A 24,856-nucleotide genomic window follows, 5' to 3' on the forward strand; every position below is an offset into this window, starting at 1 on the left:
CCCTGTCAGTGGAAGAAGCCAAAGGCAGCTAAACGTATGCATTCAGTGGACGATGTTGCAATGTTGTGGTTGTTAGAGTGTTAGGTTTCCTGTCAGCTCGTCTGTTGGGAAGATATAAAATATTAGTTTCATGGAAGTCACCCCGTCACATATAAGAGCATTAAGACATACAGTACATAGGCTAAAACAAAACATCTAAAGATATAACCTTGCACTTTGATAAGTCTCGTGAACATTTTCACTATTTTGACATTTTTATAGATGAAAATTGAACTAAAGAAATAAATGGTAGATTAATCCATATTGAAAATAGGTGTCAGTTGCTACACTAATTATAATAGTTATATTTCTTAATTAATTAAGATAAGATATTACTGTATTGATCCCAATTTGGGAAATGTTTGTGTTGCAGCAGCATAACAAGAAAAACAAAATATAAGTTATTATATATACAAAAGTATGTGAGGGATGGGATATTAAATTGAATATAAATGTAAAATGTACATGTGATTTTACGTCCAAGAGAAGCTATGGAGCAGAGAGTTCTCTGCCAGCCAGAGGTGATTTGTTATTAGTTCACTATGTCAAACAGATTTCCCTGACTACAATCTTTAGTTACATGGTGAAACGTTATGTTGCTTGTACTAATTAGACTTATCATATAAGCCACACAGGTTTTAATAGGATTTATTCATTATCTTTACTTATCTTGCGTTCTTTTCAGCAGCGCCATCTCTAAAACGGCGATACAGTCACTACCCATCATGTACATTTTACCGTGACATGGACAAAAATGTAACGTCAGCTTACCTCATGGCACGAATCCAGACTCTCCTTTGGAAAACATTGGCCGGGAAACGATAGAACAAGCACGTTTCATGCGAAGACCTGTGGCTGCAACCCGGAGCAAAGCAACAAACCATTGCGTAGCTAACTAGTAGCGCTAGCTTTAGCTAACGTTAGCTAACGAAACGAACTGCCGAGTAAAATTGGAAAACACTGGTAATTAATTATTCTATCATTTGTCAAACTACGGTGTTAAAAATGACAATTTCAAAAATACAGATTCTAATGGTCGGATATAGATATATAGATACTAAAGATAGGCAGGTACTTGCTTTCAAGAAGAACACAGGGGAAAACAAACTTAGCGGGAGTGTTTACGTGTTCGGCGTAATGACGTACAACGGCCTCGACAATTTCTGTAGTCCTATTCAGCCACTCGGTAACAACCATCGTTTTTCAGACACGTAAACTCTTCAAAAATCACCAGTGGGGTCACTGCTGATGTATTTAATGTCGTAGAACAAAACGTGATTTATCTCTTAAATTTGTGTCAACCACAGACCTTATTTCGAACTATTTTCCAAAACCCTATGGAAAAAATGCATTGCTTTTTGAGGAAGGAACCGGAAGTGCTAAAAATGCTAACTTACTTCCGGGTTTTTGGACGCGTCACTGCGGTTCTCTATACAGTCTATGGGTAAGACCAGCGCCATATAGATAGAAGAGTTACGACAGCGGAAGTCCAAAAACGGTTATCGTCACGTGGTTCATGTAGACGAGGATTGTTCCCCGAAAGTTCATGGCGGGCAATGTGAATGCATTGATAACAGGAGATAGAACTACGATTTTTGGTAATTATTAGTGAATAAAGGTTTTGATTTGCAATATTTATACAACAAATCGATATGTGTATGTATTTACATCAATATATTTAAAAAAAATTAAATAGAATTTGCTAATATTAAGTGATAATATTAGGATTGGTGTGAACAACTAGTTTACATGTTAGGCTAACGGTGCCTTGGTTAAAGAGCCTGTTGCTGTTTATAGCTTTGAATTCTTTAAAACCAATATTATCTTCTTAAACTTGTATGGTAGTCAGGAGCATCACTTTCTAATGTGTATTGATATATTTAGAAGGAGGGGATCTAAAGGAATGCTTCAAAATTCAGATTAGATTCATTTCTACCATTTTCTTAAATTCATGGTAGTTTCAGTAATCCCATGGTAATTCAGGACACAAGTTATCTAAATGACTAATGTCATCTTTATGGCTTTCAGAAAGGACAGGAGACCGACAGGTGACTATCAAAGGACTAGCAGCAGCAGCATGATGATGATGTTAAATGTGTTGTTTTAGGAACATCCATTGCAAATACATGGAATTCAATAAACATTGAATAGCATATCATGCAGTTTGTCTGTGCCTTTTCCTCCGTGTTGTCCTGGTTTGCTGTGCTGCCTCCTAGTCGCCACCATGGTTTGCTGTGCTGCCTGGGGATAAATCGCTCAGAGAAAGGAGTACGAATGTACGGCTTCCCCACTGACACAGAGCGCAGGAAAAAATGGCTGGCTCAAGTCAGCAGGAGCAATTTCACGACCAACAGCAAAAATATATGTGAGGTAATTATATACAAACACTGCATTTGCACTTTTTCACAAAACGAAAACCACACCATTGGGAAGCTTAATGTTTTGTTTAATACAAAAAAACAGGGAAAGGTTTGAAAAACACAGAGTTGAGACTCAGGGTGCAGGGTGAGGGTCTCAATGCAGGTATTCAGGCTCCATTGAACCCCCCTCTGGTTCTTGTGCTGAAAGAGGGAGTAACAGACAGGAGAAAGGGTTATACACATCTATATAGCACACCTATTGGATGGGAAATTGCCTTGGGGAGATAAGGTGTGGTCTTTTTTCCCAACTGAAGTTATGGAACTTTATTATTTGTGAGTTTAACAAAGTATGACAAATGGCATCAGTAACAGATGTGATATGCATTTCTATAAAGTTGTCTCACATTCTTGGTCATATTTTATATACAGTATGTAACGAGTATAACATGTCCAGTAAGTATAAAGTGTTTCCTAATACTGTGTATTCAACCACTATGGAATATGTATGTGGGCACACAAAACTGAGTTGTTCTGTGTGTGAAGTAACCTCAAGTCACTCCACAGGCACATTTGGATGCAGACCAGTTTGTCAAGATAAAAAAGGGCAAGACTAGGCTGAGAGCAGAGGCTATACCCACCATCTTCGTGCATCGCCCTGTGGTCAAAAAGAGAAGGGCCCCTTCACCACGATTCACCCCGGGACCTGTATCTACAAAGCCCATAGCTCATGATCACAGCTATAGTGTGAAAGGTGAGACAGGTATAATAAGTATGAACTCTTAGTAACAAAAGTCATATTTCTTATTTTTAAGTGGTATAATATTTTAAATGTTAGAAAATCTACAGTGCCATGTCTTCTACTTACATTAGTCTCAAAGATTGAGGGAAGAAGGGATGAGGAGACTGAGAGAAAGGAAAGTGAGGGTAAAGAAAGAGAGGACATGGCTAGTGAGGAGAGACAGGGAGGGTGGACACCACCCACTCAGCCAGCAGCCAGTCAGCATACGAGGGAACCAGCAGCCAGTCAGCATACAAGGGAACCAGCAGCCAGTCAGCATACGAGGGAACCAGCAGCCAGTCAGCATACAAGGGAACCAGCAGCCAGTCAGCATACGAGGGAACCAGCAGCCAGTCAGCATACGAGGGAACCAGCAGCCAGTCAGCATACGAGGGAACCAGCAGCCAGTCAGCATACGAGGGAACCAGCAGCCATTCAGCATACAAGGGAACCAGCAGCCAGTCAGCATACAAGGGAACCAGCAGCCAGTCAAACAGATCTATTAAAAAAATTAAAGAGAAAATTAAAGAGCCAAGAAGGAATCACCAAAAAAGCAAAGTCTGCACTAAGAAAAATCAGGAAGGAAAATGCAGCTCTCAAGAAAACAATGAAAATTAGGGACAACAAATATAAGAAAACGTTTTCAAAAGACCAACTTAAGGCATTAGGTAGACTCACCACAAAGGGGATGAAATGGAGCAATGAGACAATTAAGAAGGCTTTAAAAATTTGCTTTGCGTGCGGACCAACGGGTTACAAAACTCTGCAGGAATTGCAGATTCCCCTTCCAGGAATAAGCACACTGCAAAAAAGGATGCAATGTGTTAAGTTTGAGCCTGGTGTGTAACAGCTAACATCACTGCCCCTCCACCCGTAACATCACTGCCCCTCCACCTGCCAACATCACTGCCCTCCACCTGCCAGCACCCAGCCAGAGGAGCGCAAACAACGAAAACAAGCAACGTGTACCGTCATGTACCTGGAAGTTTGGGTTGGCAAAATGGAGTAAGAGAGGGACTTGAAAAACCTTGGTGGGTCTCTACTCATGTTGTTACAATTGTCTTGGTTACAGCTCTCAAGTTTTTTTTTTTGCCATTTCCACATCTTTAGAAAATATGAAATAAATGAAGTGAAATCAACCTCTTCTCTGGAGAACAAACTTTGATTTCTCTGTCTTGTGAGTTTGCAGTCTTGCAGTTTTGCTCCTCCACCTGTAACATCACTGCCCCTCCACCTGCCATACAGTAGGTTACTAACAAGATTACTTATATAATACAGTGATAGAATACATGTTTAGTATGCTTACTTATATAAAACAGTAGTATTAAACTTACCTTGTGTTTTCACTCTCACTTAAGTCCCTCTCCCTTTGCCATCAATCCAAAATCAGCTGAGCTGCAACATTATACAGACAGGTAATAATCAACATAATCACAAGGACACAATATGGCTCTGCTAAAAACACTCACTCTTACACGCACCAAAGTTATATTTATCTAATATTTAACTCCCTCCACCCCCGCATACAATCCCGTTTAGAAGCCCCTCTTCTCTAATTCAACAACGTTGGACGAAATGACATTAAGAGAACGGAATTTACAATTAAAAGGCTGTTCAACGTGTGTTGCTAACTTGATCCGGTATCCTAGCTTTATCTGTTATCTGTAAACGTTCCCTAAATCTACTAATTAAGGGATAATCCACTGACATCCTTTAATACACATGTTAATTTGAATCAGATGTACTGATAATATCCGCAATATAAATCTTTAAACTTCTTCTTACCTTTAAAAGTCCGTCACGAACGGTCTATTATGCTGCAACTCTACAGTTCTGCTAGCCTTGGCGCTAACTTCCGGGGAACGATTGAGAGGCTCCATGATCCGCCATTGCTGTAAAAAAAGTGGTCCATTGGAGTGAACGGAGATGACGTAACTCTCAGTCTATACGGCGCTGGGTAAGACACTTCACCCCAAATTGCTCCTGTGGGGATTGCCCGCAGTAAATCGCTTTGGATAAAAGCGTCAAGTAACAAGTAACATGTAATGTAATATATGTGTTCAGTAGAGTTGAGGAATACACTCCACAGGGAAACCAGACATAGCTGTTTTCATTAAAATGTGTGATAAATGACTAATATACCCTTGCTTCTCTCCACAGTGAATACCGGAAAATTAGAAAATATGCCACATTTACATCTCTTGCTTTACGTGCTTTAATTTCCTGGTCCTGTGCACCCTGAGAATTGTGTGCAGCTAATTGGTTCTTTAGTGTGTATCAAAAGCAGTGTGTATCTTGAAAGGCAGATGTATTTGGTCCATACAAGAATCCACAGAAAAAATGCCCTCAAATGTTGTTACTTGTTATTTTGTGGTAGAAAGAATTATGCAGGAAAGTAGTCCTATATTTAAAGTGATGACTTGACTCGAGTAGCTAATGATAATTGACTGTGAACTCAGTTTGACCAAAAAGTACTTTTCTTTGAGAGCTGTGACAGTGCCAAACATAAACAGAGTGGGAGAGTGTTTGTTTTATTTTCATGCTCATGCATACGTTGATTAAAAAGTTTGCCATGACTCACCCCTATAGGTCTACACTTAAATCTGTATGAGTGATCAGCATAATAGCAGGCAGTATAAAACCTAATGCAACTTATACAATTCAAGCTTGAGCCTACGAACAGTATGCATGAGGAGTAATGATAATATCAATACACATTGAAGCAAGGAGTAAAGTGTTCCCCTCATCCAGCTGTCTGTCTGAAAACATAAATGCCAAGAAACTTAGTTAATATCCCTTTTTCTAGCTTTGTTGATTTTGCAACCCTCTTATACCTCAATGATAGATTTTGCCCATGACTTCCAAAAGGACATACTGTACTGTATGACTGTTTGAGAGAAATGTAAAAGTAGGATTGAAATCAAATCAAGTTTTATCGTCACACATGTTCATAGCTCAACACACAAACTGAAATTTAGATTCTGCATTTTACCCAGCCTAGGGCAGCCAGGGGCGGACTGGGACTACAAATCAGCCCGGGACCCCCGACCGGCCCACTTCGGTAACGCCGGCCCACCGCAAGTAGCTAAATACCGCTATTAAATTGTCGACAGACGGACGGACGGGTTGGTGCTAGTGACTTACCGCAGAGGTAGACATTAGGGGGAAGTCCAACGGCCCTTGGACTTGTATTATCACTGTCCCCACCATTGTAACCACTGGCCCGGAGCATTCGTCCAAAATAAAATCGACTAATAATGAAGACAAAATTAACACATTTGTTGCAATAGTAATTTATGCACTAACTAGCCTACATTACTACTTGTACTACAACATTTGAAATCTTCAGTTCTTCCTCATTTTCCTCAATTGTTCATATTTGGGTTATTAAAATAATGATATTGTGGTCATTGTTAAAAAATGTCGGCTATTAGTATTATTATTTGTATAATGCACTTTCTGCCTTCCTGTCATTAGGAGTTAGACATGTAATGGCTATGTAATTGATTTGATTAGAATCTTCATTATCCTAAACTGCTGGGACATTTCATAGCTAATACCTTTATATTGTCTACTCTTCACTTGCTTGTCAGCATAGGTCGGCATTGATGTACAGAGCCGACAGAAGAACTTGTTTATATTGGCATCATATTGAGAGGTGCAGCCAGTGACGCGTCCTAAAACCAGGAAGTAAGCTGCTGGTTCCCTCGACAAAAAGCAATGGGATTTCTCCATAGGGTTTTGGAAAATAGCTGGAAATAAGGTCTGTGGAAAACAAACCTGTTTGATAAATGCACGTTTTGTTCAGACGGATAATATCCACATGTCTACCCTACTTTTATAATTTTCTAATCATAAATCTAATCGATAGATTAACGGAACGTCCACACAGCAGCTTTAAAAAAATCTTCCAACGCTTCCAACTCTTCTCTGCCCATTGACTTTGAATGGGGATGACGTCACTTTGCCTCGCTTTTCGCCGAACTGCATTGTGGGGAAGCGAAGCGAAGATTTCCAGGATTTCCAGGATTTTCAGGATTTTCAGGATTCAAAAGTTGAGCAATGTTCAACTTTTGAAGCTGAGGTGGAAGCGTCAGCCAATCAAATCCCGTTTATGCAAATCTGACAGTTCAAGCGCTAGCCAATCAAACCGCGTGCAAGCTGGGAGAGCCAGACCGCACTTCATTTCCTCATATTCCAAACGAGAAATTACGGTAGCAAATCACTCGGTTCTTTACGACCAGAACTATTTGCCGGGATACAAACCGGAGGAACCAGGCATGGAGGGAGGTGGCAGAGACAGTGGGTGAAACTGGTAGGTTTTCGCCTGTTTGGGGAGTTTATATAAATATATATATTGTTCGCATAAAATCCCCGGGGTTTTTTGCTTTGCATGCCGGGGGCGGGAGATTCATGTGATTGGTTGTTGGTCGCGTTGCTCGCGAAAAATCCCCAAGCTCTCAGACACGCCCAGCTCCAAGATTTTCAAGATTTTTTCAAAGCTGCTTTGTGGACGTACCGTAAGGGTTTTAGTACGCGTCACTGCACCACTAGAAGCCAACTCCATCGATCAAGCTGGCTGAAACTTTCTCTCCCTCTTCTCATGCTCCCTGTCACTCTCCTTTAACTCCTCCGGTGACTTTCTTTTATTCGAAGATTGTTTTTTGCCCGGCGCTTGGCCGGTTACCGCTGGTATTAAAAACATTTTGGCGAATGGTTAGGTGGCGCGATAGTCTCTAGTGAAGGAACGCGCTCCCGCTCACGGGAGCCTGCTCGCGCTGCGCTCCGCAGCACACAGCTGTTTGCTTTTCACCCAACAACTCACGGAACGCTATGTTGTAGCGTTGATAAACGAAACAATTTAACTAAATTGCTAGTCAAAATACCAATACCACAGGACAATTTTTTTAAAGCAATATTTTTAGTGGCCCGAGCGGGCAAGTGGAAAGTACGTTATGCTGGCCCGCGGTGTCTAAATAGTGCTTCCAGGCCAGCGGGCCATTTATAATGTCCAGCCCTGGCCGGTTACCGGCCGGCCCACATCGTCCGACCGGCCCACTTCAGTACCGGCCCATCGGGATTCGTCCAGATGGCCAGTCCGCCCCTGGCAGCTACTGTACAGCAACCAATGCGCACTGTATTTGACCAGGGCCTTGCTCAAGGGCACCTTGTCGTGCAAAGAAGGTGTTACATCCAAAGCCAAGTCCCTACAAGACTGAAACACACAGTTAATGTTGTGAATTAAAACAAAACTGTTGCATGGTTTTAGAAAAATATCATGGTTTGGGTTCAAACAACAATATCTGTTACGTTGGGTTATGTATGTTAGGCTAAAATAAGTCGAAGTCGACTTTTGGTTTCACCCGGGACACGATTGGCAGTTTCTCTGATGAAAGTCTTCTGTTTATCACCCATACATCCATCCGATCTCCTCTGCACGTGAAATGTTTCGCTCTTTGTTCTCCCGTCATAATAACACCCCCATTAGAGGTTGTCGCCTCGCACAAAGCGTAAATATGTTTCATAATAAAATGCTTGCATAGACCTACACGCATATTTTTGGGGGAGGATGGCCAGTGCTGACCATTAAAGTGTAATGTAGAACTACTCCATGGAGAAGATATAAATACATTGTCAGTGGTGGCCAACAAGAAGAGAGCAACCTGCTGAGATTCAACTGAATCTATTAGCAGGAATCTAATAACAACCTCCAATGAGCTCCAATTGGAAATTATAAAGAGGGCTAATGAAGACCAGCTCAGATAATACAACATTAGGGGAACAATACCCTTGGGTTTTGCGTTTTGTGTCTTTTATTATTTTCTATCTCACAGGATCTGTACAAGTCAGAGATGTTCAAAACTTTCTATGAATTCCTTTCTCTCATGTTTTTTTTCACCTTTCTTTTCAGTCAGTACACAGAAAGAGTCTCATTGTGTTTTGTTCTGTTGAGGTCCATGGCACCTTATGTGATTTGTAATCCACAAAGAGAACTGTCAGACAATGGCTTCCTTTTGTTTGGTATGATTGTCTTTAAACTATTGTTCTGACAGCATGTAATGTTCCCTGCTGACTCATGGATATGCTTTAAACATGTTGATGCATGACACATGGGGGCAAAAGAGGGCATTTCTCTTATCAAAGGGGATATAGACAGCTACAGATTTCCCAGATCATGTTTCTCATTTGTGAAAAAGTAGACTCAGACCATGGCAGAGATTTGATTTTATAAATGCAGCAGGCAAATCATAGCCCCTGCCACGTGAGAAAACATAAATGTATGTATGCAATTGAATTTGGTTTATTGCCAAGTAGGTCAACACATACAAGGAATTTACTTTGGTGTATAAAAGGTAACATATCAAATGTAAATGTAAAATAGGAGCAAATATAAGAGAATATACAAATGTAAAAACTATAACAAAAAATAAAATGTGTGCAATAAATATGCATTCACAACTATAAATCTTTTGGCAAATGCTATGAAAAAAATTGGCTCTATATCTGAGTTAAAAGTGGAAGAGCTGCAGTTTTAAAGGGTCAGTATTTGTGCTTAAATGTGCATTATTGTCAGAGGAATGTGCAAAGATCCACACTTTAGACTTTAGAGTATTGGGATGAGTTTATATTGTACAGTGCACAAAAAAAATGCATTATGAACAAATTATCTAACCAAATGTATGTTGCTCCAGCTTTCGTTTTGATATTTGCATTTCTACATGTGTATGTGAATTGAAAAGTGTTCTTGTATAAATATGTGCTTAATATGTAGCCTAGTGTTGTATATGAGTGTGTTTTCTGAGATGACGAATGGTTTGATGCTTGGCATCGGTGTGTGGGAGGAAGTTAGCCGACACGCTTGCCAGAGCCAGCTCAATCCATGTAACCTCTCACTGTTGGCCCTCAACCTCCTGCAGAACTTAACACAGAAGATCCGCTCTACATTTACCGGCCAAGGACTTTAAAAAGGCTCATTATCGTATCCCTTCTTCGGGAATGAAAATTTGTAAAAGGCCCGGGGCAAAGGATGCAAGTCTGGGCGCTAACACTACCACTGAACAGATTGATCGTTAAAAAAAACCTTCTGTAAAACTGAGTGTAAACAGTCATTACTCTGGGCGATGATTGAGTCATCATTTGAAGGATTTGAAGAGACATTAGGTGGAAGTCTGACATATTTAAAGTCAATCCTTGGTTACAGTGAAAACAAATCTTAAAACAAAAATGTAAACTCAGTGCTGCACACACATAAATACAAACACACACTGCTAAGTGTTCACCATCAAGACCCCACATGTCCTTATACAGTCATTTAATATGAGTTGCTGCAGGCTGTAGCTTAGTTGAAAGGAAGAGTGCTGATTTGAAAGAAAATGTCCCGTCCTGTTAGATGTTAGGTGAGTGCATGTACACTTGAAACTTGAGCTAATAAGTTACTTAAAGACAGCCTGCTTTATGACGGAGACACATGCTGAACTCAGCTGATTTAAATTCTTACATGTACGATCGTGAAGTAAAAGATTAGACAGATTTGGATGCTCAGTGAACTGCGGCAACATGAAAAGTGATCCATCGTGGCTTTAAATGCTTTGTGTAAACTTCCTACTGGAAATATTTTTTGTCAAGTATTAAAGTCTATAAATGTGTGATATTTCTGCACATATTGTACACATTATGAATGTATTCTGTCAATTAATCCTTTTACATCAATGACGGATGTTAAATGCTGCTTTTTTTGTGAATTGCAGTTTTTATATACTGTAGTTATGTAGGGAGAGTGGGGTAAGTAGTGCCAATTTTTACTTAAAGTGCCTTTAAAGCAAGGGGATTACAGTAATGCCTCCAACTAAAATATGTACATATAGTTTAGGATGTTGTGTATCCCTGGGAACAATCACTTCGGATCCTAAATAAACAGTTTGAGAAATATAGCTTTAGAAAAAAAAGTGGTTTTGTGGCACAACTTGTCCCCTGTGCGGGGTAAGTTGTGCCATTAGAGACAATACACTGGGGTAAATTGTGCCATTGATAATTGAAGTAAAACAGATCATTTTAATCTCACAAACAATAATGCTATATAAAAGCAAGACAAATTCAATACAAAATTATTTATTTAATGTTTATTTAAAGTTTTAACAACATCAAAGGCCACTTTTCTATAACAAGGCCTATGAACACCTAACATCCTACTTGTCCAATGCTGCAGGGAAATATGAACTTCTGTTCCCTTCTGGCTGTACCACCAAGTTTTGTGGTGTGGCCAATTTGCTTAAACAAGGCCTAGCGCCACATGAACACATACTCAGAACAAAATTAAAATTCCAAAATGAGCACCTAATCATCTGCAAATCATCTGCATCTGAATCTCTTCACAGATTCGGCCTACTACTGAACATCCCACTTGTCAATGCTGCGGGGGAATGTGGACTTATACTCCCTTCTGGCTGTACCACCAAGTTTTTGTGGTGTGGGTAGTTTCTTGAGCACATCACCTCTAGGGATGACTCCTTCATCATTCTCTCTAAATGTGAAGATGGGCTTTCCATCAACAGACCTCTTACAACTTTGCTTCAGAAGCTTTGCACTGATCTCGTCACCTTCAACATTCTCCACCAATCCAACATAGTTATAGGATTTGGATTTTTTTACCTGCAAACTTCACAATGACAAAGTCACCAGCAGACAGATCCTTGTCACCATCATCATCATCATCACTCTGGACATCTGAACTCTCATAATGAGTGGCATCGCTAAGTGGAACCGGAAAGTCACTCTCTTCTGAGCTACTGGAGAGCACTTTCTTTTTGGGCTTGGTTGGTTTTGACCCTTTCAGAGACCCCTTCTTATTTCCACTCCTTTTCTTCTTTTCAGCCCGTTCCTTTTCTCTGCTGTGTGTCTTCTCCAGGCCATCTTCTGCCTCATCATCGGTGGTGGAGCTTTCTTCTGAGCTACTGTACACAGCTGTTTTTTTCTTGGTTTTGGTTTGATTTGCAGCTTTCAGAGCCCTTTTCTTCTCTCTTTCATTCTTTTTCTTTTCCTGTTCACCCTTTTTATCTTCTTTTTCTTTGTGAGCCTTCTCCAACTCCATCTTCTCAGGTGTGTTGGTCACGATTCTTGTTTTCACTTTCTTTCTTACAAATTTTTTTTTTCTTTCTGTGGCTTTTGGCAAGGGAAGAATGACTTCTGGAGACACATAACCCAAGTGAGCAGAAGAACCAGATTTGTCACTTGATAAGTGCTCGGGATTTGTCAGAGTGGCAGGTGGCTCTCCTGGGTCTGGATCTGCTTCAAAGAAAGGAAAGGAAAGGAACTTTATTGTCATTGAACACAGGGAACAACAAGATTACGTGCCACTATGCGCACCGCCACTATTGGCCTACTAGACTTTTTTTTTTAAATACCTGTGACATGTGTTGGCTCATGAGATGGTCCAGGCAGGTGAGCAGATGCACTGGTGGAGGGCTCTTCTCCAGGCAGGTCAGCAGTGGCACTGGGTTCATCTTCTGGATTTGCCCTGTCTGTCACCATTGATGGTGCATAGTCTTCTTCCGGGAAGATGTCCCTGTTGAAAGGGTATATGCCTGTTGCTCTGAAACCTGAGGTTATGTTTGTTGGTGACATTGCAGAGAGGAACGCTTGCTTCACAAGTTCCGAGACCTCATAGATCGATACGGTTCGCCCAGGATGTGATCGCATCCACCCATCTATCGCTCGGTTATAGTAGGTTTTGAGTGGTCCATAGACAGTTTTGTCTAATGGTTGCAAGCGGTGTGAGGTGTGAGGTGGTAGGGTGAGCATAATGACCCCATTCTCTTTAGCAATTGTCACTGACTTGAGTGAGATGTGAGACTCATGGTTGTCCAGAATGAGCAGGACTGGGTGATCGGTGGAGCAGTTGGTGTAGCGGATGAAGTGCTTCAGGAAGATGAGGAAGGCGTCTTCATTCATCCATCCAGACTTTGTACAATGACCAATGGAACCTGCTGGTGATCCATTGAGGAGGCTGTCCTTGAAGCGGACACGCGGGAAAATGAACATGAGTGGGACTGCATTTCCAGTGGCGTTTACTGCACAGGCCACAGTGACGAGCTCTCCTCTTTCAGCAGATGTTACTGAACCCACTTGTTTCTTCCCTTTCTCTGTGACAACCTGCTTGGGTGTCTGCACTGTCGTCACACCAGTTTCATCCATGTTGTACATCATGTGTGGAGGGAAGCTGTACCTGAAATAAAATAAAAGGTAGTGCTGATGATCAGAGACGTTTAAAGCAGTTTTAACATACTTGGATGTGGTTGTGTGTGTAAATGTCAACTCTGCTGCCGAGGACAGAAGACCCTCTAGAGATGCTGTACCCTCTCGCCAGGCTGCCAGGCTACCTCGGAGTGTTCATGTGATCATATCAGCATGTCAAAGCCAGATGATTATTAAGTTACCTGTCCATCACTTTAGAGAGGTTATCAAAGAACTCCCCCACGTTGTGCTTATTAAAGGCAGTAGCTCTTCCAAGAGAGGTTGCTTCAGGAACGCGGCATGCCAAATGGTAGCGTGCTTTAAAGGCGTTGAACCAATCAGGTCCTAGAAAAGGTTAAAAATGTATCAGCACATTGCAGTTTACATTCAGATAAGTTGAAGCTATCCGCTCCAAATAACTATCCAATAGCCTATACTTGATCTAACCTGCTTTTTCGTCTCTGGACCAGCTGGCAGGCATGTCAATGCTATTTCTTTGTGCGTACTCAAAAGCCAGTTCACGGCATTTCATGACACCTATGCCATGAAACATTGCTGCTAGTGTCTTAATATGGTCAGCCAGCTCTTTCTCCATGTTCTCATTGAAGACTCGTTTGGCGACTGCTGTTCTTTCATAGCCTGGCTTTGTTACTTCTCCTATTTTTTTCTTATCCATATATCTTTTTATGGTCATCCTGCAGATCTTCATCTCCTTTCCAACCTGACGTATGGTCTTCCCCTGTTGCACCTCTTTCACTGCTCTTTCCAACTCCTCAAGAGGAGTTGAAACCCTGTCTGTCTTCCTTTTGTATTTGCGTGGCATGATGGATTTTGGTCTAAAATTAAGAATGTCACATAGTTTTAGTGATCAAATGTAAGAATACAATGTACAATAACAATAAAATACAATAAAGTAATATATAGTAAATAATCATAAGTTGGGGTAAATTGTGCCACTGGCACAACTTACCCCAGGCCCTTTGGCACAAATTACCCCAAGCCCACCATTTTGAAAAAAATGCATCCCCCAGCTGTTTTGAGCTAGCATCATGCTAACTGTATAGACTCATGGTGTAGCTTACTAAAGCACTAAAACATGTGTGAACTGTTTTCAAAGTTCTCTAAATTGTTCAAACACAGCAATCAAAAAACCTTGATCATAGAAATTTTACTTTGGAGGGCAAAAAAATGTTTTTTGAACTTAAATGTGCTTACCTCTCAAGCCATGTGTCTCTCTTCTTTGCAGGATGATTGAAATGGATGCCTCTTCAAAAATATGTGGTCACATGACCAACTTCTTCTATGGTTTTCTAGATAACAGGGGTGGCACTACTTGCCCCTTGGCACAAATTACCCCACTCTCCCTAATAAGCGTAAAATAATTAAAATAAATATATTAAACATTGAGGGGATTAAGTTTTATTTTTAGCTCATTTGTAAGAGTTCTATTTCATGGTAATGAGTTATAATTTGCAATTAGTCACTTAAACATTTATATTTGGTCCATTAAATAAGAGGTACATCGTTGAAGACTAACTTAAATTATCGTATGCCATTATTAGGGTTATTGATTTACACTGTGACTTAAAAAGCCTATTGGCCAATTGCCTGTTGGCATCAAACAATCCATTATCCCATGGCTTTTCAGAATCTAAACTACTATAAACAGCATTAAATGTATCAAGTGTCCCTTTTAACGGCTATTATTCTGCAGGGGTGTGCATCCTTGGCATGCAAACAGGCATCAGGCCTGGGGTGATTTCACGTCTAGAGCTGTAAGAGTGTGTCATTTGCCTCCACGCTATGAACTCAAAGAAATCGAGCGATGGAGGGATTCAGCTGGACAACAGAATGGCCACTCATTCAGTCCAATCAGGGCGGAAAATCGAGAGACAAGAGACCCCATCCCTGCTGGACACACACACTGCCCCACACACATATACACACACATTTGCACACTGAGCATGACTGGCTTCCTGTGGTCCTGGCAGCAGTTGAAAGTGGTCGGCGGGATCAGACGAAAAGAGTCGGGCCTCTTTTGTAACAGATGACTAGACGAGCCGTGTCACCGCTCTGAAGTTCCCCGCCACTCAACTGAAGGGTGGGCGGGACTTGTCAAAGGATGAGCTCATGTGCGTGGCGGTAGCTCTTGTTGTCATTATTTACTGCTGGACTTTGGTTGCACTGACATGCAGCTCTTGGACTGGAGCACATATCTGAAACCAAGGCTCCTATTGTCTTTAGCCAGCAGATACATATAGCTGCTTCTGGTAATGGAATACAATATGTTGAGCCATTTTAGCTGTTAGCTTCAACCAGTATGGTCTGTCAATTAAAAAACGTACTTTACTGTACATGAGAGCTGGACTTATATGCAGTTTACGTCTGATTCACAGGAGGGGGTTAACTGCCAAACCCAGTAAAACTTTAAATCTGGTTTTATTCTTAAAATGTTTTATTCTTAAAATGTTTTTAACTTGTGTGCATCCAGACCCGGTGAGGACACTATCTATACTGACTCAGCAATCACTGTAAGTTATATTCTTATTTAAATAGACTTCTCTGTTTCATTTATTCTACTCTGTATAATTGTTCTGTAGTTATTGTAGCTAAAACGGCGATTTCTGAGAGATTTTAAATCTCAGATCTGCTCAACTCAACCTGTAAGACAGGTCTCAGTGGGTCACGCGCCTTAACCCTGCATTACAATAGGCAGGAACCCTCTGCTGATTGCGCGAAGTGCAAAACAGCGTGAGTTAGTAAACCCTCAGCTAAAAATCATTTAAATAGCGCATTTAAAATCAGAATAACTCAGTGTGCATCCAGACCCGGTGAGGACACTATCTATACTGACTCAGCAATCACTGTAAGTTATATTCTTGTTTAAATAGACTTCTTTGTTTCATTTATTCTACTCCGTATAATTGTTCTGTAGTTATTGTAGCTAAAACGGCGATTTCCGAGAGATTTTAAATCTCAGATCTGCTCAACTCAACCTGTAAGACAGGTCTCAGTGGGTCACGCGCCTTAACCCTGCATTACAATAGGCAGGAACACTCTGCTGTCGCCCACCAGCTGAAGACAGTCAACTAATTAGAGGGGCGTGGCCCCACAGCTGTGAGAACTCAGCAATCAGCTGTGAGAACTCAGCAATCAGCTGTGAGAACTCAGCAATCAGGTGTCCATCTTAGGTGGCTCTTTCCTGGAGCGTCAGCAAGACGAAGACTGACAAAGACATTGGAGTCACGAGGGAGGCAAAGAGGAGGCAAATCCTACTTTGATTGAGCTAAGTATCGCTGGTGTTTTCATTTGTTTTATTCAATTATCTTTGGTTCTTTAGCCCCTCATGCTATAATCATGTGTATTTTCTCCATTCCTGTTCATGTGTCCTCTCGCAATTATCACTGGCCCCGTGTATCTCCTAATCGATTTAACCGGCCTGCTCTTGTCTATCCCACATGCTCCACTGAGATCCAACATCTCGTTTCAGGGGTCCTGTGGAACTGCCAGTCAGCTGTTCCTAAGGCTGACTTCATCTCTGGCTACGCTTCCCTGCAGTCTCTGGATTTCCTTGCTCTCACGGAGACCTGGATTACTCCATCCAACACATCCACCCCAGCAGCTCTCTCCACAGCATATTCCTTCTCCCATACACCCAGACCCTCTGGCAGAGGAGGTGGCACTGGTCTCCTGCTCTCTCCCAACTGGAGCTTTTCCCTCTTCAAGCTAACTAACTTCACTCCTTCCACCTTTGAATTCCATGCCGTCACAGTAACCCATCCTATACAATTAACCATTGTTGTTCTCTACCGTCCACCAGGCGCCTTGGGGGACTTCTTGGAGGAATTAGATCATCTCCTCTCACACATCCCTGAAACTGGCCCTCCCGCTGTACTTCTCGGAGACTTCAACCTCCAGACAGGGAAGATAGACGAACTAACATCTCTGTTAACCACCTGTGCTTTCTCACTGTCTCCATCCCCACCAACTCATAACGCTGGCAATGTCCTTGATCTCATATTCTCAAGGAACTGCACTACTTCTAACCTCTCTGTAAACCTGCTTCACACATCCGATCACTTCTTCATTTCATTCTCTCTACCCCTTTCCAAACATAACAACCTAATCTCTTTTAATTCTGCATCTGTCCGCCGCAACCTTCGTTCCCTCTCCCCCTCTACCTTTGCCTCATTGGTGCTCTCAGCCCTCCCTTCCTCTGATTCGTTCCAACTCCTGCCTCCAAACTCTGCTGCAGAAACTCTCCTCTCTACTCTCTAATCCTCTCTGGACTCTCTCTGTCCTTTCACATCTCGGCCGGCTCGTCAGTCCCCTCCTGCTCCCTGGCTAAATGACGCACTGCGTGCTAATAGAACCATCCTTCGGGCAGCAGAGCGGAAATGGTGGAAATCCAAACACCATGACGACCTCCTAACCTATCAGGCTCTCCTCTCCTCTTTCTCTGCTTCCATCTCTCAGGCAAAAAGCACTTTCTTTCAAGATAAGATCCAATCTTCCTATTCCAATCCCAAAAAACTATTTTCTATCTTCTCCACCCTCTTGTACCCCCCCAAAGCCCCTCCCCCCTCCTCCCTTCTGTCAAGCGACTTTGTTAACCACTTTGAAAAAAAGGTTGATGATATTCGCTCTTCTTTTTCTGACTCACCTTTACTCACCGCTGGGTCACCAGACCCACCTTTCACCCACACACTGACCTCCTTCTCCCCTCTCTCTCCAAGTGAGGTTCTTACCCTCGTTAACTCTGCCCGTCCTACCACCTGTCCTCTGGACCCTATCCCCTCAAACCTCCTTCAGACTATCGCTCCTGATATTCTACCGTTTCTCACCCATTTCATCAACACTTCTCTAACTTCTGGTCACTTTCCAAACAGTCTCAAGGAGGCAAGAGTAAACCCTCTCCTAAAGAAACCCACTCTCAACCCGTCTGATGTTATAAACTACAGGCCTGTCTCTCTCCTCCCGTTCCTGTCTAAAACACTTGAACGCGCTGTCTTTAAACAACTCTCCTGTTATCTCCATCAGAACAACCTTCTGGATCCGCACCAGTCTGGTTTCAAGGCAGGTTACTCAACAGAAACTGCTCTCCTTGCTGTCTCTGACGAACTGCACACTGCTAGAGCAGCCTCCCTCTCCTCTGTCATCATCCTTCTGGACCTGTCTGCTGCATTCGACACGGTGAACCATCAGATCCTCCTTCGCACCTATCTTCCTGGTCGAATGCACTTATTGTAAGTCGCTTTGGATAAAAGCGTCAGCTAAATGCAATGTAATGTAATGTAACTTCAAATTCGTATGAGTGCTAGGAAATGAGGTGTTAACTATGGCCAGAGCTGTTTTCCAAAAATGTGAAAAAAAGTCATTGTATAGTATGTCACAAATACAATGAAAAAAGTCGTAATATATTATATAAAAATAGTCATATTTGTCATGTTGAGATTATCATGACAAAAATAATTAGTCGACATAAGACATATGTAAGTCGGAGAAAATATTGTTTAAAAAGTATGGAAAAGTTAATAGTATAGTATGTTAAAAAATATGAAAAAGGTTTGTGGTACAGCTTGTACCACAAACATAGTAATTTCCAAAATAGTGAGATATGTTCCGAGAATATGTTGGTATAATATGTCGAAAAAATATTTGGGAAAATCGAATTATATTAAATGTCAAAACATAAAAAAAAAAAACGACAGACCAAACAGTATGTCGAAGGATAAAAAGGAGAAACAGTATATTGCGTTCAAAATATCAGAAATAATAACATAGTAAAGTATGTCGAATATACTGTATATATAAAAAAAAAAAGAAATAGGACATTGTGTTCTAAATATCTGAAATAACGACATAGTATTGTAACTATCTTTAAACACAATGTAGTATACTATGTCGAAAATGTAAGAGAAACGGTTGCCAAATTATGCCAAAAAACTACTTAATATGTTAATGAAAATCTGAAAAGACTATGTAGTATATCTGTCAAAAATGTCTGAAAAAAAATCGTATTATAGTATGTCGAAATGAGCAGAAAAAAATACAGCAGAAAAAAACGAAATAGTCTTCTATAAAATAGGCGCGTTCACACCAGTACTTTTCCCACTTTAGTTCTGATATGGTTCCGAAATGTCGGGTTCACACCAAAAAGAGCCAGAACTAAAATGAGTTCATGAGACCCTTTTTACCCCCCTTTTGCTAAAGTACCTGCTGCTAGAGAGCAGGTACTTTCGTGGGAGAAAAAGGTTCCTATGTCTGATTGGCTGGGCGGATTGCAAACCACGCCCCGTAAAACTCCCAAAAAGTTTTGTGAAGCTGCCATTTTATTATCCTTGCATTGCATTATTAGCATTAGCATTAGCCCAGCGCACAAACGCAGAGAGACTAACTTACAGTATGGCAACAACACAAAAGAAAACATGGGAGCGGTGGAGATGAGGAGGTGTTGGCGTTCTGGCGATTTACTCTGAAGGCTTCAGTAGAAGCTGCTGGGAGTCCCAGCAGCTTCTACTGAAGCCAGTCCCTTACTCCGGGGACTTCCGGCCGGGGATTTTGGGCTGCAGGTTGCGGTCGGATAGTTTAAAAATCAGCTCCTAAGTTCTAACCCTATCCCCTATTCATTGACCTCTGAGTGAAACGTCACGGGGTTAAGGGATAGTGGATAGGAGAATTCAAAAGGACTTAGGAGAAGAGACTGCGGTACGTTAGAGAATCCGAATGCACTTTCACTATCTGACGTGTTTATGATGCGCCAGCGGACGTCATTGTGTGTCTGCTGCTGTGGGGAAACTATGGAAACTACAGTTTTCTATACAGCGGACTACATGGATGTTTAATAAGAACGACGGACTCATCTAGAGACTCTGCACCGTGCTCTGATGCTGTTGTTTTATGCTTTATGAACGTGGACAACAGAGAAACATATTCTTCATGACCAAAGTTGTAATTGAAATAAAAAAGTAAAGTGAAATTTATGATCGTCACCCTCTCCCTCCGGTCCACATTAATACAAATGATCCCAATACATATGATTGTATGAAAATAAATTCAAATGTATTTATTATAAACGTTAGTCCTTAACATCTATCACTGTGTATATCACCATTCAAACATATTTTAAAAGTTGAACAAACCCCACACAGCTCAGTGAAATGTTGACTTTATTTGATCATTTCAGTAAAAACTAATGTTCATATTTCTCTTTTTGATTATAATACTGATGAACGTGCAAAACAAAGCACTTTGGCAAGTTACCACATACGTTTTAAAATGCTTAATAAGCACCGTAACTTTCATGATATAACTTCTCCGTCATAATCGTTTGTTTCCGTGAACGGCCGACTGTTGTGTGACGGCAAATGCTGCGGCTGGAAGGCATTGTGGGGCAGAATTTTCTCCTCTCCTTTCGGTTAGGGAGGTCCAGTGGTTCCTAAGCTAAAGAAGGTTACAGTATAAAGGAAGTTTGAAACCTCCTTTCCTATCATTCTAGAGAATTCGAAGGGCACTTATCATGGCTGCCACTGAGGGACTTCCGGGTCATTTCACTCCGTTAGGAAGGTTCCTAAACTAAATGGACTATTCAACTTCAGCCGCAGTATACGCTGTGAAGTTGTTTGCGGCCTGCCAGTAAACCCAAACCAGAAGAAGAAGAAGTGACGTCAGCGGCTTCATTTGCCTAGTGTGAACCGGATCTGTACTTAGTTCATCAGAACTAAAGAAAAGTACCGGTGTGAACGCGCCTTATGTCGTTTTAAAAAAATATTTTATGCATACAGATGTAGCGATTCATTTCAGACAGTTTGAAACGCGAGGGCCGTGATTGGTACGTGATCTGCCCTCGCTCAAGGGGAAACCTCCAGCTTGACTTGAGACCGCCCCCGTGATAGATAAATGTAATTATAATGAAGCCAGCTGCAATGGATCATTAATCCACCAGGGGGTGCAGTGGGATTCCACACTGGAGCTCATGTGAAATAAAGTGAAATACAGTATGCTGGATGTACAGCGGAACTTTGTTAAGATCCATATGTCACGGATATCATACTACTGTGCTAAATAAGAGACATGTAATCATTTACAAAACATCACCATGTTGTTATTTAACAAAATAATTTTGTTATTCGAAAAAAACAAACGGGAGGAAATGCAGCCCGGCTCTCGATTTTTAATCCTAATTTAATCATCATATTCACCACGATCATTTATGTTTATGTTCGCCGAATTGACATGAAATCACTGACACATATGAATATACTGTCAACTTCATTAAAACGTTATTAACGTGCCTAAACTCAGTAATTCACCAAAAATATGTATATTTTAATGGAGTTTCGTCGGTCGATCAGGATCCCAAAGTGTAGCGGAGGGATCCTCATCTGGATGAAGGGTGTTATTTTCCCCATAAGGAACAAGTCGCTGCAAATTATCCCGCTTATTACACGGCCACATTCTCAACAAAGTAACGACATGACTCCCAATATTAATTGAAATGCTTTTATGGATTTAGAAAATGTCTTTTATTGATTTAAAAAATAGTTGTATGTATTGATTTAAATTCACATGCATCCGCTAAGAAAAATAGTCCGTTGTTACAGTTTTTTAAACGGTGTGAATGAAACGGCAGCTCTCAGCTGTGTATTTACACAACAAATGGCCCATCAACCACAGCTCTCTCCCCCCCTGATCTTTCTTCTCCAGCAGCTAAATTAACAGTAGGTTACTCTGAGTGACCATAGACTGTATGTGACAAGCTTACAGTTAGTGACGTAACAACACCATAAAAGCTGGTGGGTTGAAAGCAATACGGGAGGTAAAAATAACTAGAATAATTGTGAATTGTTTATTGTGGCTTTTATGTTTTTAGGTATAACATTTTATGTAATTCCGGCTTATAGTTCACCCTTCTCTAAAAGCCTTCAACAATGACAATATTCATTGTAATTTAATAAATCCTTCCAACACACATTGTAAAAAATAGCCTACTGTAAGTTAAGAAATCATTTCAATATGTACATCTTCTGATGTAACAACAATAACATTATAAATAGTAACATAGCTGAACATGGTATTACACATTTAGCTTTGAGTGGTACTGACCTGAGATGTTTTTATTACATGAATTAAGGTGACTGAGGCTTTTTAACATACAGGGATGCAAACTCATCAGGTATCAAAAAGGTGACAAGGATCCGAGCCCCTGGCTCCCCCACCCCACGGAATGACAGAGGATTTTAGCAGTCAGAACAACTAAAGCAGCAGTGTTAATAACAGAAACGCCAAAGAGTCACATCTAATACCACTGCTACGCTGACGACACCCAACTAATTCTGTCCTTTCCCCGCTCAGAGACCCAGGTCGTCGCACGCATCTCTGCTTGCCTAGCAGACATCTCTCGGTGGATGTCTGCTCATCACCTCAAGCTCAACCTTGACAAGACTGAACTGCTCTTCCTTCCGGGAAAAGATTGTCCCACTCTTGACCTAACAATCAACATCGGCACCTCTGTTGTTTCCCCGACTCAGACTGCAAGGAATCTGGGTGTGGTCCTAGATAACAAATTGTCCTTCACTGCAAACATCGCTGCTACAACCCGCTGCTGCAGATACACGCTTTACAATATCAGGAGGATACGTCCCCAGCTGACCCAGACATCAGCGCAGATTCTGGTCCAGGCTCTCGTCATCTCACGCCTAGACTACTGCAACTCCCTCCTGGCTGGTCTACCTGCATGTGCCATCCGACCTCTGCAGCTCATCCAGAATGCAGCGGCTCGTCTGGTCTTCAACCTTCACAAATTCTCCCACACCACACCGCTCCTCCGCTCCCTTCACTGGCTTCCAGTAACTGCTAGAATCCACTTCAAGACACTGGTACTTGCGTACCATGCTGTGAATGGATCTGGCCCTTCCTACATCCAGGACATGGTTAAACCGTACACCCCAGCACGTGCACTCCGCTCTGCATCAGCCAAACAGCTCGCTGCACCCGCACTGCGAGGGGGACCCAAGTTCCCGTCAGCAAAAACACGTGGGTTTGCTATCCTGGCTCCAAAATGGTGGAATGAGCTCCCCATTGAAATCAGGACAGCAGATAGCTTACACATCTTCCGACGCAAACTGAAAACTCATCTCTTTAGACTCCACTTCGAGCGATAGAATTACTAACAAAGCACTTATATACTAATAAAGGGCTGGCTTTCTAAATGCCAGTTGAGTAGCACTTGAAATGTTTGGCTCTATGAAACCTGATGTACTTATATGATTCTGTTTTCTTAAAGGTTGTATCTTCCTGGTCGAACGCACTTATTGTAAGTCGCTTTGGATAAAAGCGTCAGCTAAATGCAATGTAATGTAATGTAATGTAATAGAAATATATAAAAGCATTTATTTTAAATTGTGGAGCAGTCAGTTTATAATTTTGGCAGCACTGTTGAGCATTTTGAAAATGTATTTTCATGCCTCTGTGCAAGGCTTAAGTCTTTTTATCTTTATAGCCACATGGTGTAAAGTAACTAAGTTCATAAACTCAACAAGTACTATACTTGGGCACAATTTTGAGATACTTGTACTTTATTTAAGTATTTCAATGTTTTGCTACTTTGTTCTTCTACTCCACTACAGTTCAGAGGTACATGGTGTACTTTGACTCCACTACATGTATTTAATACCTTTAGTTACTTCACAGATCTGGATTAATTAAGTGAAATATAATCAAGTGTTAAATCAGACTTTAGTTCCACCTGGAGTAAATCCACAAGCTACCCTGCAGTATACAAAGTCATTCAAAGTCATTTTACTGTCGCTACTTTCACTATATTTTGATGATAATACTTTTCTACTTTTACTTGAGGAACATTTTGAATGCAGGACTTTTACTGTAACAGAGTATTCCTACACTCTGGGACTATTACTTTTAGTCAAGTACAAGATCTGAGTACTTCTACTTTTACTCAAGTACAAGACCTGAGTACTTCTACTTTTACTCTAGTACAAGATCTGTGTGCTTCTACTTTTACTCAAGTACAAGATCTGAGTACTTCTACTTTTACTCAAGTACAAGACCTGAGTACTTCTACTTTTACTCAAGTACAAGATCTGAGTACTTCTACTTTTACTCAAGTACAATATATTGTAACGTCCACCCGGACGTGTCGGAATGACGAGTGAAGCGTTCTCAAGTTAAACAGGTTTATTAACAACCAACGGCTCTCATCCGTCCTTTCTCACTCTCTCTCCTCTCGAGCCAACCTCTCACTCACCTGCACGCGCCCACACCGACACACACACACCAAACCCTCTGCTCCCCAACCCCGCCCCTACCTGCTCTCCTCACAGAAGCCTGACACAAACAGTTAACAGAACACTTAAACAATAAATGCAGATCGCTACATTGCCCCCCCCTTACTAAGTCCCTCGCCCCGAGGGAATGCATAAAAAGTCTC

The 24,856-nt window shown here is 41.3% G+C and overlaps 2 protein-coding genes and 3 long non-coding RNA genes across 9 annotated transcripts in view; 2 read left to right on the plus strand and 3 right to left on the minus strand.

Moving 5' to 3' along the window:
• The first annotated feature begins 1,678 nt into the window (after positions 1 to 1,678).
• Positions 1,679 to 3,555, plus strand: LOC307029129. Its single transcript, XR_013805231.1, has 2 exons — positions 1,679 to 2,409; positions 2,964 to 3,555. It is a non-coding gene; the product is annotated as an uncharacterized lncRNA (long non-coding RNA).
• On the minus strand, positions 2,427 to 4,953 carry LOC307029128. Of its 2 annotated transcripts, none has more exons than XR_013805229.1 (3): positions 4,512 to 4,953; positions 3,038 to 4,429; positions 2,427 to 2,600 (listed from the first exon to the last, which is right to left on the minus strand). It is a non-coding gene; the product is annotated as an uncharacterized lncRNA (long non-coding RNA). The 2 variants fall into 2 exon arrangements; XR_013805230.1 differs by having other exon boundaries at positions 2,431 to 3,676; positions 3,856 to 4,429.
• A 6,609-nt stretch (positions 4,954 to 11,562) lies between these two features.
• On the minus strand, positions 11,563 to 13,125 carry LOC307029592 (uncharacterized protein; the record flags this gene model as incomplete). The annotated part of the gene is made up of 3 exons (XM_079665672.1): positions 11,563 to 11,774; positions 11,827 to 12,462; positions 12,579 to 13,125. The coding sequence occupies 3 exons, from the start codon at positions 13,123 to 13,125 to the stop codon at positions 11,563 to 11,565; spliced, it is 1,395 nt and encodes a 464-aa protein (XP_079521798.1).
• Positions 13,126 to 13,197: 72 nt separating this feature from the next.
• LOC307030099 lies at positions 13,198 to 14,766 on the minus strand. Its single transcript, XR_013805536.1, has 3 exons — positions 14,623 to 14,766; positions 13,611 to 13,752; positions 13,198 to 13,399 (listed from the first exon to the last, which is right to left on the minus strand). It is a non-coding gene; the product is annotated as an uncharacterized lncRNA (long non-coding RNA).
• Positions 14,767 to 15,641: 875 nt separating this feature from the next.
• Positions 15,642 to 24,856, plus strand: part of LOC307029126 (uncharacterized protein) — a 31,179-nt gene continuing 21,964 nt past the window's right edge. For 2 of the 4 annotated variants that reach the window (XR_013805228.1, XM_079664765.1), the window contains exons 1-3: positions 15,642 to 15,938; positions 16,599 to 18,653; positions 22,762 to 23,813. Coding sequence is in view for 1 of the 4 variants with exons in the window: in XM_079664765.1 (XP_079520891.1) it covers positions 22,815 to 23,570 (756 nt within the window). In the remaining 3 variants the exon portion in view is untranslated. Of the gene's footprint in view, positions 15,939 to 16,598; positions 18,654 to 22,761; positions 23,814 to 24,856 lie in introns of those variants that run through there. The other 2 variants (XR_013805226.1, XR_013805227.1) reach the window with 1 other exon arrangement.

This window comes from Notothenia rossii (genome assembly GCF_949606895.1).
Source record: "Notothenia rossii genome assembly, chromosome: 2".
In the NCBI taxonomy this organism is placed as follows: domain Eukaryota; kingdom Metazoa; phylum Chordata; class Actinopteri; order Perciformes; family Nototheniidae; genus Notothenia; species Notothenia rossii.